The 15,338-nt window shown below is 39.5% G+C and overlaps 1 protein-coding gene across 9 annotated transcripts in view; it reads left to right on the top strand.

Moving 5' to 3' along the window:
• The window catches only part of CDK20 (cyclin dependent kinase 20), a 43,195-nt gene that overhangs the window by 11,485 nt on the left and 16,372 nt on the right, over positions 1-15,338 (top strand). For 6 of the 9 annotated variants that reach the window (XR_010379167.1, XM_031442302.2, XM_031442304.2 and 3 more), the window contains 3 exons: positions 1,494-1,531; positions 10,952-11,115; positions 11,580-11,698. Coding sequence is in view for 7 of the 9 variants with exons in the window: in XM_031442302.2 (XP_031298162.1) it covers positions 1,494-1,531; positions 10,952-11,115; positions 11,580-11,698 (321 nt within the window). In the remaining 2 variants the exon portion in view is untranslated. Of the gene's footprint in view, positions 1-1,493; positions 1,532-2,150; positions 2,924-10,951; positions 11,116-11,579; positions 11,699-12,991; positions 13,108-15,338 lie in introns of those variants that run through there. The other 3 variants (XR_010379168.1, XM_064482416.1, XM_064482419.1) reach the window with 3 other exon arrangements.

Below are 15,338 nucleotides of genomic sequence, written 5' to 3'. Positions count from 1 at the left end.
AGTAAATTAGATTTCTTCAATTTTAAAATGCATTACTATATCATTTTACAAAAAGACTAATAAACAGACCCTGACCTGAATTCTGTAATTATAATTTTAAATGTATCAAGTGAAACACAGGGTTGTTATTCCCATTTTTACCAGTCAAGAAAGTATCATACAGTGAGTGCACCGGCGGAGGTCGACCAGGTGGTCCCCCCGCAGAGTGTGAAAGGGAGGTGCCTTTTACTCTTTGACAGCACCAACTTCTCCAGGTTCTAGTTTCCCAATTAAGTAAAATGAGGTCAATAAACCCTGCCTCACAGGGTCCTCCCGAAGACCAGGATCTTACACAGAGATCCACAAAGGTGGGTAGCACTTACTGTGCAAGATATATTACATGTTGTGATTCTATATTAGGGAAGTAAGAAGCTCTCAGTTGAGTTTTGAACTGGGAACTACAGAAAAGGAGAACACATAAATCTTAACCATTTTGATTATTGCAGAATGTCAACTTTACATTCCTACCAGCCAAAAAGACTTCTGAAGGGCTGAGAAACTTTGATGTTGGCTGAGTGAGGGAAGTGAGAACCTGGGCTCAAAGGGGATGGGGCTTATTTCTCCCAGGGCTCGGACAGCCGCACATCTGGATGGGACCCTCGGTGGGCCTGATCTGGGCCACAGAAGGCTCCTGAGTGGTTTCCACTGAAGCTGTAGAGGCTCCAGAATCCAGGGTGGCCCAGCTGGAAAGGCCAGGAAGTTCCAGGATGCGAGTGTGGGCCTGAGGGAGTAGGAGACGTGACACTCTGATCCTTTCCCAGGGCCATCCTGAGCCTCTTCCAGACACTTCTGCAGAGAGCAGTTTGTGGGAATGGGGCCTTTGCGCCCTCCCCTAGGCAGTAATTCCATTCCACCATCTTGGCATCTCTGGGACATCCCTTTAGCCTTACTATGTGCCTTAATTTACTGCATTGCAGCAGCCGCCTTACAGTCCCTGCTGCTCAGCCCTCATTTCCAGTTGTTTCTTCTCATAGCGCCCAGTGATCTTCCTGAAACGGCACTCTGCCATTCACGGTTCTCAAGTGACTTCTCACTGCTTTTGCCCCTGTGACTTCCCAGAGTTGGTCTAAGCCTGCCTCCAGCTCCTTTCCCTGTGCTCTGGTTAAGACAACTTCCCCATCCTCTTTTTCATACTTCTGAGTCTTTGCCCAGGCGGGTCTGTCTCTCTCTGAAATGGTTCCACCATTTTTCTTAGAGGATAACTATTGATCCTTCAGGAGCTGATCAGTAATTACTTCCAAACCCGTTGGCCCCAGTTGAGTTGGTCATTCTCTCCTTTCTCAGTTATTACTTGTTTGATTGTCTGAGAATGTCTCTAATTCCCCAGGGTGAGTGTTCTTGAGTGCTGGCACTGGGTCTGAGTTCGAGCTCTGTTCCCTCTGCAGGGGCTGGCAGGCTGGGCACTAACTGTGTGTTGACTGACCAGATACTCTCTCTCCCCTCTCTTGTTCTAGGTCTGGAATGAAGTTGCAAGGACCCAAGAACTGTGGAGGTGAGTGAAGGAAGAGCCATGCCTGATCAGGAGAATGCCCCTCAAAGGAGAAAGGGGTACATTTTTCAGCACTTGCTGTGTTTCTGTTGAGTAGAGATAGGAAGGGACAATCCACAGTCCCTCCCAGCAGGAAACTCCTCCTTAGTTGGGGGTGTAAGACTTTTTAAAATAGTATATTGAAATATAAGAGATTATATTAATCAAGTGGAGGTTGATATAAGGCAGGGGTACCAAACTCAGGGGCAGACGTGTACAGCAAATTGAATGTAGCTGGCTGATAGACAAATCAATAGACAGATAAACTACTTTGATTTTCATCTTTGGTGTAACAGCATAGCTATATAAGCATGTTTGATGTTAGAACTTAAAAAAAATTCAAAAGAAAGTTGAAAAAATATTTTAATCATTAAATTATTAAAATTTTCTTTTCTGTTTATTCCTCCTTTGGAAGCTGACATCTGTATGTTTTGTTTTGTTTTGGTTTTGTGGGGGGCAGGTATTCAGGCTTATTTATTTATTTTTTTAATAGAGATCCTGGGGATTGAACCTAGGACCTCGTGCATGCTAAGTATGTGCTCTATATCTGTTCCCCAACCAACATCTTTTCTTTTATCCCAAGATACAAGTGTCAGATCTACCCCTTGCTGCATATGGGACAGACCATATACCCTTGACTGTCAACTAGGAGTTAAATGTCGTTTTAGTGGCTCATGATGGGAAACAGCTGTTCACATGAAGTTTCCTCCAAAAATGGAGGGAATCTTTGCTTGACGATTTTTAAATTTTTAGGATAACTGTGCATTGATGTATCTGAGAATTCTGGAATGCCAATGTTGCCATATTTAGTTCTCAGGATCATCTAGCATTGTTCTGTTTGTTACCTTTTATTCATTTTTGTTGCTAATATTAATTAGAAAAATGATGTTAATCTCTAGTCGGCTTTGAAGTCAGAGGACTTCTAGATTTCAGTCTGTACAATTTGGGGAATGTACTCTAGATAGAACATTCATTTCTGGAAATTGATTTTTCTGGGGATAAGTGGACAAGCGTATGTCTTGCCAAATGTGATTCTCAAAGACACTGTGAAATAAATGAATTGACTCAAGATTGGTGTAACTATTTGTTGAAGCCCTTGCAGAGCAATGCTTACATGTTGAAATGGATAGGATGCCAACCCCAAACCCTTGTCTTTGTTTTCATCTTTACAGATAAGCCGGGGTAGGAATTTCCATTTGACTAGCACAAGTAAATATATTTCTTTCAGGAGTTCCAAAAAATCTCCTCAGCAGCTTGTCCTGACCTCCCCATGTATAACATGTATGTTATAACATGTATTACCATGTGTAACATTTATGACCATGTTTGTAACTCCAAGTTCCTCGAGCAGATTGTTCAGTTGTCTGCAAGCCAAATCACGAATGGGTTTTTTGGTTCATTACTATTTTGTAGCTTTTGGTGCTAAGCTTTTTCTTTTTTAGCATAAAGTCATCCCTTGGGATGGTATCCTGGACCTATGTTCTTATTAAAACACTGGGTTTATGTTTCTGGAGCTGGGACAACGGCATTTCAGGAGCATCATCACATGCACGTGTCATTTCTGATGCTGTGCCTGCTATGAGTTCCAGGCCCCAAAGCTCTCAGGCCCATAGAAATTCTTACGGACACAGTAAGTGAGCATGGTTAACCGGTCGTATATTTTTAATCTGTACTCTATAATTCTGATTTATGAATACTGCAAGTTGCTTCTGTAAATGCCTCATGACCTTTTAAATTCTGCCACTTCTTTAATACACTAAGCATTCAATTTTTTTAAATTATTGAAGTGTAGTTGATTTACAATGTTATTTTCAGAGCAATTCAGTTATACATATATATACATATACATATATACACATATATTTTCCAATTCTTTTTCATTATAGCTTATTACAAGAAATTGAATATAGGTCCCTGTGCTATATAGTAGGTCCTTGTTGTTTATCTGTTTCATATATAATAGTGTGTATCTGTTAATTCCAAACTCATATTTATCCCTCCCCCCCTTCCCCTTTAGTAACAGTATGTTGGTGAGTCTGTTTATAGTTTGTAAGTAAAATTCGTAACTCTTTTTTAGATTCCACATATAAGTGATATATGATATTTGTCTTTCTCTGACTTACTTCACGTAATATAATAATCTCTAGGTCTATCCATGTTGATGCAAATGACGTTATTTCATTTTAATGGCTTAGTAATATTCCATTGTGTGTGTGTGTGTGTGTGTGTGTGTGTGTGTGTGTGTACACGTACACACCATATCTTCTTTATCCATTCATCTGTCGATGGACATTTAAGTTGTTTCCATGTCTCGACTCTTGTAAATAGTGCTGCTATGAACATTGCGGTGCATGTGTCTTTTCTAATTAGAATTTTTTCTGGATATATGCCCAGGAATGGGATTGCTGGATCATATGGTAAAACTATAGTTAGTTTTTTAAGGAGCCTCCATACTGTCCTCCAAAGTGGCTGCACCCATTTGCATTCCCACCAACGCTATAGGAGGGCTCTGTTTTCTCCACACCCACTCCAGCATTTATCATTTGTAGACTTTTTAATGATGGCTATTCTGACTGGTGTATGGTGATACCTCATTGTAATTTTGATTTGCATTTCTCTAATAATTAGCGATATTTAGCATCTTTTCATGCACCCATTGGCCATCTGGATTTTTTCTTTGGAAAAATATCTGTTTAGGTCTTCTGCCTATTTTGTGACCAGATTGTTTGTTTTTTTGATATTAAATTGTATGAGCTGTTTGTATATTTTGGAAATTAGTCCCTTGTTGGTCGCATCATTTGCAAATGTTTTCTCCCATTCTGTAGGTTGTCTTTTCATTTTGTTTATGGTTTCCTTTGCTGTGCAAAAGCTTTCAAGTTTAACCAGGTCCCCCCCCCCTTTTTTTTTTGCTTTTATTTCCATTACTCTAGGAGATGAATCCAAAAAAATATTGCTGTGATTTATGTTAAAGAGTGTTCTGCCTCTGTTTTCCTACAGGAGCTTTATAGTATCTAGTCTTGCATTTAGATCTTTAATCGATTTGGACTTTACTTTTGTATATGGTGTTAGAGAATGTTCTAATTTTATTCTTTTACATGTAGCTGTCCAGTTTTCCCAGAACCACTTATTGAAGAGATCATTCTTTCTCCACTGTATATTCTTGCCTCCTTTGTCATAGATTAATTGACCATAAGTGTGTGGGTTTTTAGCTGGACTTTCTATCCTGTTCCATTGATCTTTGTGTCTGTTTTTGTGCCAGTACCATACTGTTTTGATTACTGTAGCTTTGTAGTATAGTCTGAAGTCAGGGAGCATGATTCCTCCAGCTCTGTTCTTTTTCAAGACTGTTTTGGCTATTCGAGGTCTTTTATTTATTTTTGTTCTAATTCTGTGAAAAATGTATTGGTAATTTGATAGAGATTTCATTGAATATGTAGATTGCCTTGGGTAGTATGGCCATTTTAACAATACTAATTCTTCCATTTCAAGAACATGGTATATCTTTCCACCTGTTTGTATCATCTTCAGTTTATTTCATCAGTATCTTATAGTTCTTGGAGTACAGGTTCTTTGCCTCCTTAGGTATTTTATTCTTTTTGGTGCGATGGTAAATGGGATTGTTTCCTTAGTTTCTTTTTATGCTATTTTGTTGTTAGTGTATAGAAATGCAACTGATTTCTGTATATTAATTTTGTATCTTGCAACTTTACCTAATTCATTGATGAGCTCTAGTAGTTTTCTGGTGCCATCTTTAGGATTTTCTACTTGTAGTATCATGTCATCTGTAAACAGTAACAGCTTTACTTCTTCCTTAAAAATTTGGATACCTTTTATTTCTTTTTCTTCTCTAATTACTATGGCTAGGACTCCAAAAACTATGTTGAGTAAAAGTGGCTAGAATGGTCATCCTTGTCTCGTTCCTGATCTTAGAGTAAATGCTTTCATCTTTTCACCATTGGGTATGAGGTTAGCTGTGGGTTTGTCATAGATGGCCTTTATTATGTTGAGGTATGTTCCATGTATGCCCACTTTCTGGAAAGTTTTTAATCATAAAAGCATGTTGAAATTTATTGAAGGCTTTTTCTGTATCTATTGAGATGACCATATGGTTTTTCTTCTTGAATTTGTTAATATGGTACATCACATTAATTGATTTGTAGGTACTGAAAAATCCTTGCATCCCTGGGATAAATCTCATCTGATCACAGTGTGTGATCCCCTTAATGTATTGTTGGATTTGGTTTGCTGGTATTTTGTCGAGGATTTTAGCATCTATGTTTATCAGTGGTATTGGCCTGTAATTTTCTTTTTTTGTGATAGCTTTGTCTGGTTTTGGTATCCAGGTGATGGTGGCCTCATAGAATGAGTTTAGAAGTGTTCCTGCCTCCTCAGTTTTTTGAAATAGTTTTGGAAGGATAGGTGATAAGTCTTCTCTAAATGTTTGGTAGAATTCCCCTGTGAAGCCATCTGGTCCTGGACTTTTGTTTTTGGGGAGTTTTAAAATTACTGATTCAATTTCAGTGCTGGTAATTGTTCTGTTCATATTTTCTATTTCTTCCTGGTTCCATCTTGGCAAATTGTACCTTTCTAGGAAATTGTTCATTTCTTCTAGGTTGTCCATTTTGTTGGCATACAGTTGCTTATAGTAGTCTTATGATCCTTTGAATTTCTTTGTTGTTGGTTGTAACTTCTCCTTTTTTCATTTCTGATTTTATTAATTTGAGCCCTCTCCTTTTTTTCCTTGATGAGTCTGGCTAAAGGTTTGTCAATTGTGTTTATCTTTTTAAAGAACTGGCTTTTAGTTTCATTGATCTTTTCTATTGTGTTTTAGTTTAAGCATTTAGGTTAAGCATTGGGATTTAAGTTAAACATTTGATTTTTGGTTAGAAGTAAAACTGCAAATATTTGCTTTTGTTTAATCCATAATTTCTGTCATGTACAATAGATTGTTTTGCTATTATTTGCTATTTGTGAAAGGTTTCAGTGCCATTTGATACATCAGTGTATTTCAGAGGCATATCACATACTTTATTCATATTCACAATTTGACCTTGTTGACAGTCTGTCCTTTTTCTCTTCAAATCAACTGGTTTCGTTCCTTCTGAATATTGGTCATGGGCCCTACAGATGGTTTGTTGTATAATGGCCTTATATATGTAGAAATAGAATTCATTTCCATAAAGAAATGTGTCATCTCCCCTTTTTCTTAAAGCCATATTATCTTCTTGGTCTAGCTTTTAGTTTCATAATGTTTAGATTGAGATATGGGTACAAGATATTTCTCCTTCCTCTTATTACAACTAGAAGAAAATCAACAACATAAGAATAACAATATGTCACAGTTGACACTCAGCCTCATAGTCCAGCAACTAAAAGGGGTGGAAGGCCATGGTGGAGCTGAAAGCTCATTCTTTTCTGAAGGGTACAGTTCTATGTGTCGCAGACAAGTTTTGCCAGGTGGGAATTTCACTTTGGTATAGCTAGATCTTCTTTTACCTGATTTATATTTGAAATCTCTTGATTACTAAGTGTTCGTGTGAGCCTTCCTATGCCGGCCAAACAAGGTAATCTGGAGGCCCATTCTGCCCACTGGCTGTGAGCATGCTACTTCTGGTAGAAGGAACAGAGTTTCAGCAAGCACAGGGAAACCTTTGTCCGCCACAGGCACTGGATCTTTCATAGTGTGTTAGAAGGTCACTAGTGCCTAGCACAGAGCCTGGCATGTAGGCTCAGTGAATATATAGGCTTTGAATGGAGAGAAATTCTTTGTGTTGTACTTGTTGGAACCACGGGCTGTGAGCCACTAATTTCCCACCTGGCCTCATTTTTCTCCTCTGTGAGATACGATTGCTGGACTGGAGTCCTCTGATGCCGTATCAGTTCTGGTGACTGTAAATGCCAAAAGCCTTTGTCCATGCAGCCTCCCTAACCCTCTCCTACATGTTGACTCTCCTTGTGCTTAACTCCCATGGCATCATAGGCTGTCCCTTCTGAAACTTAGCATTTCCCCCCTGAATTTTAGTTTTGCTTCTCTTCCTAACCACAAGCTGAGAGGACCCACAGGGCAAGGGCCATGTGTCACTCACTTGGGGCCCACAGGCTAGATGGGGATTCAGTATTCTCTGCAGTGTGGATAAGCTAATGTTCTATCTTCAACAACCTTATGAGCAAGATGCTATCATAGAACTGACAGTAGTTACATATAAGTGAAGGATGCAGACTCTTGGAAAATGGTGGGTTAATGACTTCTGAAAATTTTCTTCTCCATAAAAGCAGTGAGAAAACTGGCACAAATTGTCAAAATCAACTTTTACAGAACTCTGGAAATAAACCAGAGACTTAACAGTAGTCTGGGAAGTGTCTACTCAAGAAAAAAGTGGCTTAATCTTGGTAAGAACAGCAAGCATTCACTAGCTCTGTTCCCATAACACCTCTCCAGCTTTGCATTGGTCTTGAATATCAGCAGCCCACAATTACAGTGAAACCAGGAACCTGACAGTCACTGGAGGGGTGAGAATGGGATTAGACATCCTTCAAAGCCTTATTCCTGGATAATTGTCATTATTTGACCTACCTGGTGTTTCCTGGAAGATCCCACTTGCAAGGTGTCTTTATTTTACCTGACTTGGAGTTCACTCAGTGTGAAAAACATTTACCTTGGGGCATTTGTCAAAACAATTACAGACAACTGGTTAAATTTTTAATCCATTTTTTAATCAGTCAGAGTTGATGAATGATAGTTAAGGGAGCAATAGGCTAACAGAATAGCTTAAAAGGAAAAGTTGGTAATGTGATGTCCTTAGGGGTTTCGAAAAGCTCCGACACATTCCTAGGAATCTAGAAGGCCACGTGCATGTGCGGTGCTGTGCGCTAAGTCAGGAAAGATTGAAGAGGGCTCTAAACTCTCCCCTCTGGCTAACCTTGAGGTTCTGTGCAAACAGGAAATGAAGACTAAGGCAGGGTAGTCACCTGCCTGGCTGAGTATTGAACATATGCCCCAACATGCACACAGAGCCATTGGCAATAATGAGACTTAGTGATTCCAGACATTTAGTAAAGCTCTCTCCACTCATTAGTGAGCGTTAATTTAACTGAGCATAGACTTAAGTGGCTATACATAATGAAGAATACAGACTTTGAGTTAGTTCAGAAATGTAACAAACAAACATCATAACACAAAAATAATAAGCAGGGGGATGGGGGTGGGCAGAGATCAGATTTCCAGAGTTCTGCATTATGTTATTTAAAATGTTCAGTTTTCAACAAAAGTTATGAATCATGCAAATATATATATATATAAACTATGGCTAATATGCAGGAAACAAAGAAAACAATAGAAATTGTTCTAAGGAAGCCCAGGCATTGGACCTATTAGACAAAGAATTTGAATCAACTATTTTAAGTATGTCCAAAGAACTAGAGGAAACTATGTGAGAAGAAGTAAAGGGAAGTATAAGGACAATGTCTCATTGAATAGAGAATATGAATAAAGAGAAATTATTAAAAATAACTAAATAGAAATTATGAAGTAGAAAAGTACATTATCAGATTAAAAATTCAAGAACAGATTTGAGCAGGTAGAAGAATGAATCAGTGAATTTGAGTATAGGTCAATTGAAATTATTCAGTCTGAGGAGCAGATTGAATGTAAAGATGAAGAAAAATGAATAGTGCCTAAGAGACCTGTGGGACACCATCAAACCCGCCAACAACACAAAACGGAGTTCCAGAATGAGAGGAGAAAGAAAGAAGAAGGTATTTAAAGAAATAATGGCTGAAAAATCTCCCCAATTTGATGAAAAATGTTAATTTACACATCCAAAACCTCAATGAACTGCACATAGGATAAAGTCAAGAGTCTCATATCAAAACACATTATAATCAAACTTGAAAGCCAAAGACAGAATCTCAAAAGCATCAAGAGAGAAGCAACTCATCATGTACAGGACAACCCCAGTGATATTAACAGCTGATTTCTCTTAAAAAACCATGGAACCCAGAACATAGTGGGCTGACGTATTGGAAGTGTTGGAAGAAAAAGATTGTCACCAATAATTCTGTATCTGGAAAAATGAAAGAGAAAATTAAGACATTCCCAGACTAACAAAAGCTCTAGAATTTGTTGCTAGTAGATTTGCCCTATAAGAAATACTAAAGGAAGTCTTTCAGATTGGAGTGAATGGACATTAGACAGGAACTTGAATCCACATGAAGAAATAGCACCGGTAAAGTAACTGTATGGGCATATGTGAAAGGCAACATAAATGTACTTTTTTGTTTGTAACTCCTTTCCTCCTATATGATTTAAAAGACAACTGCATAAGGCAATAATTATGAATCTCTGTTGGGTACATAATGTATAAAGATGTAATTTGTAGGGCAATAAAAGCATAAATGAGAGGGGCAGAAAATGAAGCTATACAAGAGCAAAGTTTTTTTTAATACTATTGAAATTAAGTTGATATTAAACAAAACTAGATTGTCATAAATTATAATTTTATTGGTAATCTAAAAAGCAACTACTAAGAATTCAAAGAAATACTGTAGAAGAAATGGCAAGGGAATAGGACACAAGAAAATATTTAATACAAAAGAAGGCAGTAATAGAGGAATAGGAGGAGAAATGCATAGAAATACACAAAATGACACACGTAAATCCTACCTTGTCAGTAGTTACATTAAATGTATGTGGGTTAAACACTCCAATAAAAAGGCAGAGAATGGCAGAAGGGATTAAAAAAATACCCAACTTTATGCTCTCCACAATAAATTAAAAGACAAGTTGAAAACAATAGAATGAAAAGATATATACCATGCAAACAGTAACCAAGAGAGGCTATACTAATAAAACAGACTTTAAAACAAAGAGTGTTATTAGAGAACTATAAGAATATTTTATAATAGTAAACAGGACAGTCCATCAAGAAGATCTAAAATTTATAAACATGTATGTACCTAATAACAAAGCAACAAAATACATGAAAGCTGACAGAATTGAAGGGAGAAATGGACAATTCAACAATAAGAGTTGAGGCTTCAAAAAAAATGCAGATTCTTGAATTCTAGTTGCATGACCAAGGCTGCAGAACCTTGAATTAGTTGTTTAACCTCTCACGTCTAGAATGGCAATCAGGACCTACCTCATGGGGTTGCTATGTAGACCGACCAGATGCACAAAAAGCACCTGTGCCTGTCCATGTAGTGAGCACTCGCTCAGTGTCATCTCATCATCATGCCCGCTTAACAGTGGAGGAAATTGAGGCCCACGTGGGCAGAGTGAGTTGTTCAAGCCAGTAGATGGTGAAGCCAGGAATCAGAGCTAGACCTGTTGATGCCAGAACACCTTCTGATGGCTCTGCCTGAGACCATGGGTCCCTTTTTCAGGCACCTGTGTCTGAGACGCTGGTCTTCATGTAAAGCCTCCCAGATGACCCTGGGTACACAGACATGGAAACAGTACTATCTCTGCAGATCTGAGCTGGAGTTCCGAATGGAATCTGGGCGGCCAGAGAAGGACTTTATCTGCAAAGCCATCGCCGGGCACAAAGGTAAGGGGTAGGGAATGTGGAGGCTGTGTGCAATTCCCACTGCTCACTCTTCCTCTAGTCATGTCTCCTGGATTTGGTATTTCAGCCAATTAGTTAGAAAGTGCCACTTAATAAGGACATGCCCTGCTGGGTTCTATACCTGTTATGTCATTTGATCCCTCACAGTAACCCTGTAAAGAAGATATCATGACATCTATCTCAAAGTAGAAAGAAACAGAAACTAAGAGACTAAGAAACTGTTCACAGTTACACAGTTGGTGGGCAGTAGGCAGTCTGGGCATGATGCCCAGACTGTAAGTCTGAAGCCCTAGCTCGTCCTGTCCACTGCTGCTCCCTGAATCAGCACCTACTGTGCTCCTGAGGGAGAAAGAAGAATGGTTGTCCCACCCACCCTTCACCAAGTTGAGTGTTCACATCCCAGGCATCCATGTGTGTGCTCAAAGCAAGTCTGTGGTCTCTTTCAGGAGAGATAGATGAGCTGGCCTACATCTCAACCAATGAATACCGATTTAATGGACAGGAGAAGTCCGTGGTGTGCACTGTGTCTTCGGATGCCACTGTGCGCGCCTGGGATCTGCACGAGGTGAGCTGCCCAGGACCGGGCCAGGATGAGTACTGACCAGATGCACCGGGGTCCTCAGTCTCATCCAGGCCCTTTGCCTTTATTCTCCAAACTACTGCAGCTGACTTGCAAGGTGAGGAGTGGGAGCCCCATTGTAAAGATGAGAAATCTGAGCTGCAGGGGGCTCCGTCTCCATGCCGGGTCACCGTTGAAGCATGATTCTGGTTGATCACAGATGCCCTTGTCCTCCCGCTGCCCTGCTTCAGAGAGATGGGCATTTTTGTAGTGCCCGATGGAGGCTCTTTGTGCAAGAGCAGTTCTGTGGTTCCACACTGAGCTGATGCCAGCCTCTGGGTGGTTTTTGCCCAGATACGCAGCTTTTAGTCACACAACCTGCAAATCAAGTGTTATAACCTTGATAACTTGATTCATATTCCAGACTTGGTTGGTATTTATAGTTAAAAAGCTTTCCTAAGCATTTTCTCATTTGATTCTCACAGTAGCTGTCATTCACAGTGTTCATTATTATTATCATCCTAACTTCATACAAGTTTAGACTGAGACAGAGAGGGAAGGTGTCTCAGTGTTGAACCATGTGATCCACCTGCACATCCTGGGGCCCCACCTGGGGCCACACGTAGACAGAATCCAACCTCCTATAATGGATCTTTTCCTGGAAAACTGTAGGTTACTTCATGTTTTCAAACACTTGGGCAAGGAAAGTCCCCTCCAGGGCCTTCCTTTATTCAGCATTTGGCCTCTTGGTGAGATGGATGGATGCTCATTTCGCGTCGCTGTTCAGGCTTCCTGGAAGTGACAGGTTCCTTTCATGGAAACCTAGTGTACAGAAAGCAGAGGGCGGGCCTCCAAGCTGGGCGCCGGGACACTCCACCCAACTCTCCCTGGGTGGCTCCCTCGTCAGAGACCTCTGGCTGTGACCTATGGGCCTGCCTTCTCGTCTGTGCGGAAGCTGCATTCTCGTGGCCCTGTGCCAGCCTTGTGGGGGTCACTGCTCAACCCAGACTTCATGGTAGGGTCCATGAGAGAGAAAGGATGTGAGGTGTGTTTGGTGGCAAGGTGCTTGGCTGCCAGTGCACGAGTGAGTCTGAAAGCCCGAGCTGGGCTCCAGCCCAAGGTTCCAGACAGATGCAGGATGACAGACCAGGCCACCTGAGGACTCCAGGAACTGGTATGGGGACCCGGAAAGGGAGGGAGTCTGGGGGCACAGGGTGGGCGCCAGTGAGGGGGCTAGTGGGCAGAGCAGTTTGGGAATGAGTTTGGATAGTTATAACTTGTTTTGCTTTTGAATCATAGGAGTGAAACATTATCAAGGCTTTTATTTAAAAGGAAAAATGGGACTAAAAGATACTTCATGAGAAGAAAAACAAAAATCACCTTCCTCCTACTTTTCTTAGGTTATTTTCCCAGAGGTAACCACTTTCTTAGTTATTTCTGATTTTATCAATTTTTTTATTTGATTACTAGATTGTTTCTTGATCTGTATGCTTTGGAGAGTATCTATTGACTGACTGCTTTACAGAAACGCTTTTAACTGTCAGGAACACTTTCATACTCTCTGACGGCTCTTTTTTTTTTTTTTTTTTAGGGTGCAATTATTTGTATCATTACTCTTTCCTCCATGGTCAGTTTTTCAGTTGTTTATCATGCTTTTTTCTCTTTCACATGCTTTGTTTTCCTCATATACACCACGATGTTTGACATGGTAATTTCAAGTAAAGCTCTCTGCTGACCGATTGGTGCAGGTGTCTGGTTTCTGTTTCATGGCAGTTGTGTTGCCCTGAAAGAGACCTGCCTCAGGGTGCGGACCTGAGACCATCGACAGGCTTACATTAGGGGCTCTTGGGGAAGAAGAATAATTCTGGGAGATTCCATAGTTACCAAAATGAAAAGTTCTTGACTTGAACAGAAAGAGCTTTGGGTTGGGAGATCTTTTCTTTAAAAAGCCAGATAGCAAATATTTTAGGCTTTGCAGACCATGTGGTCCTGCTGCAGCTGCTTAACCATGTCCTTGTGATGCAGAAGCAGCCGTAGACAATAAGTAACAGAGTGGCCGTGTTCCAATAGAGCTGTATTTATTGGCACTCCAATGTGAGTTTTGTGTAGTTTTCATGTGTCATGAAATAGCCTTTTGATTTTATTTTTAACTAAAATGCAAAAATGGGCAGTAGGCTGGGTTTAGATGCAGGCCATAGTTTCTTGAACTCCAGTGTGGCCCGTTGATTACAGGGTGGAACTGTTAGGGCTAGAACCCTCTGCACCATTCTGCCTGCCTCCCCAGCCTTAATCCCCTTTGTGAGCACATCTTCAACATTATTTTATTTTTAAAAAATTCAGCCATTTGGTTGGAATCATGCAGTATGTAGCCTTTTCATGGTGGTTGCTTTCACTTAGCAATATGCATTTATAAATAATACACATGACTTTTTATAGCTTAATAGCTCATTTCTTTTTTCCAGACTATTATTTAATTTTATTTTATTTTTATTGAATTATAGTCAGTTTACAATGTTGTGTCAATTTCTGGTGTACAGTATAATATTTCAATCATACAAACACATAGATATATTTGTTTTCATATTCTTTTTCATTATAGATTACTACAAGATGTCGAATATAGTTCCCTACTCTATGCAATATAAACTTGTTGTTTATCTATTTTTTATGTATTAGTTACTATCTGCAAATCTCAAACTCCCAACTTATCCCTTCCCATCCCCTTACCTCCTGGTAACCATAGATTTGTTTTCTATGTCTGTGAGTCTGCTTCTGTTTTGTAAATAAGTTCATTTGTGTCTTTTTTTTTAATTTTTAGATTCCAAAAATGAGTGATATGTGGTATTTTTCTTTCTCTTTCTGGCTTACTTCACTTAGAATGACAGTCTACAGGTCCATCCATGTTGCTGCAAATGGCATTATTTTATTATTTTTCATGGCTGAGTAGTATTCCACTGTATAAATATACCACAGCGTCTTTATCCAGTCATCTGTCAGTGGACATTCAGGTTGTTTCCATGTCTTGGCTATTGTAAATAGTGCTGCTATGAACATTGGGGTGCATGTATCTTTCCGAATTATATCTCAGGATGTATACCCAAGATTGGTGTTGCTGGATCATATGGTAAGTCAATTTTTAGTCTTTTGAGGCATCTCCATACTGTTTTCCATAATGGCTGCACCAAACTACATTCCCACCAACAGTGTAGGAGAGTTCCCTTTTCTCCACAGCCTCTCTAGCATTTATCGTTCGTGGACTTTTGAATGATGGCCATTCTGACTGGTGTGAGGCAATATCTCATTGTAGTTTTGATTTGAAGTTCTCTGATAATTAGTGATATTGAGCATTTTTTCATGTGCCTATTGGCCATTTGTATGTCTTCTTTGGAAAGTTGCTTGTTTAGGTCTTCTGCCCATTTCAGTGTTGGGTTGTTTGGTTTTTTTCTTATTAAGTTATATGAGCTATTTATATATTCTGGAAATTAAGCCCTTCTCAGTCTCATCTTTTGCAAATATTTTCTCCCATTCCATACGTTGTCTTTCTGTTTTGCTTATGGTTTCCTTTGCTGTGAAAAAGTTTTTAAGTTTAATTAGGTCCTGTTTGTTTATTTTTGCTTTTATTTCTATTAACTGGGTAGACTGCCCT

Source organism: Camelus dromedarius, chromosome 36 (assembly GCF_036321535.1).
Source record: "Camelus dromedarius isolate mCamDro1 chromosome 36, mCamDro1.pat, whole genome shotgun sequence".
NCBI classification, from domain to species: domain Eukaryota; kingdom Metazoa; phylum Chordata; class Mammalia; order Artiodactyla; family Camelidae; genus Camelus; species Camelus dromedarius.
Note: the sequence above shows the minus strand (reverse complement) of the source record. Positions and strands in the feature narration are given on the sequence as shown.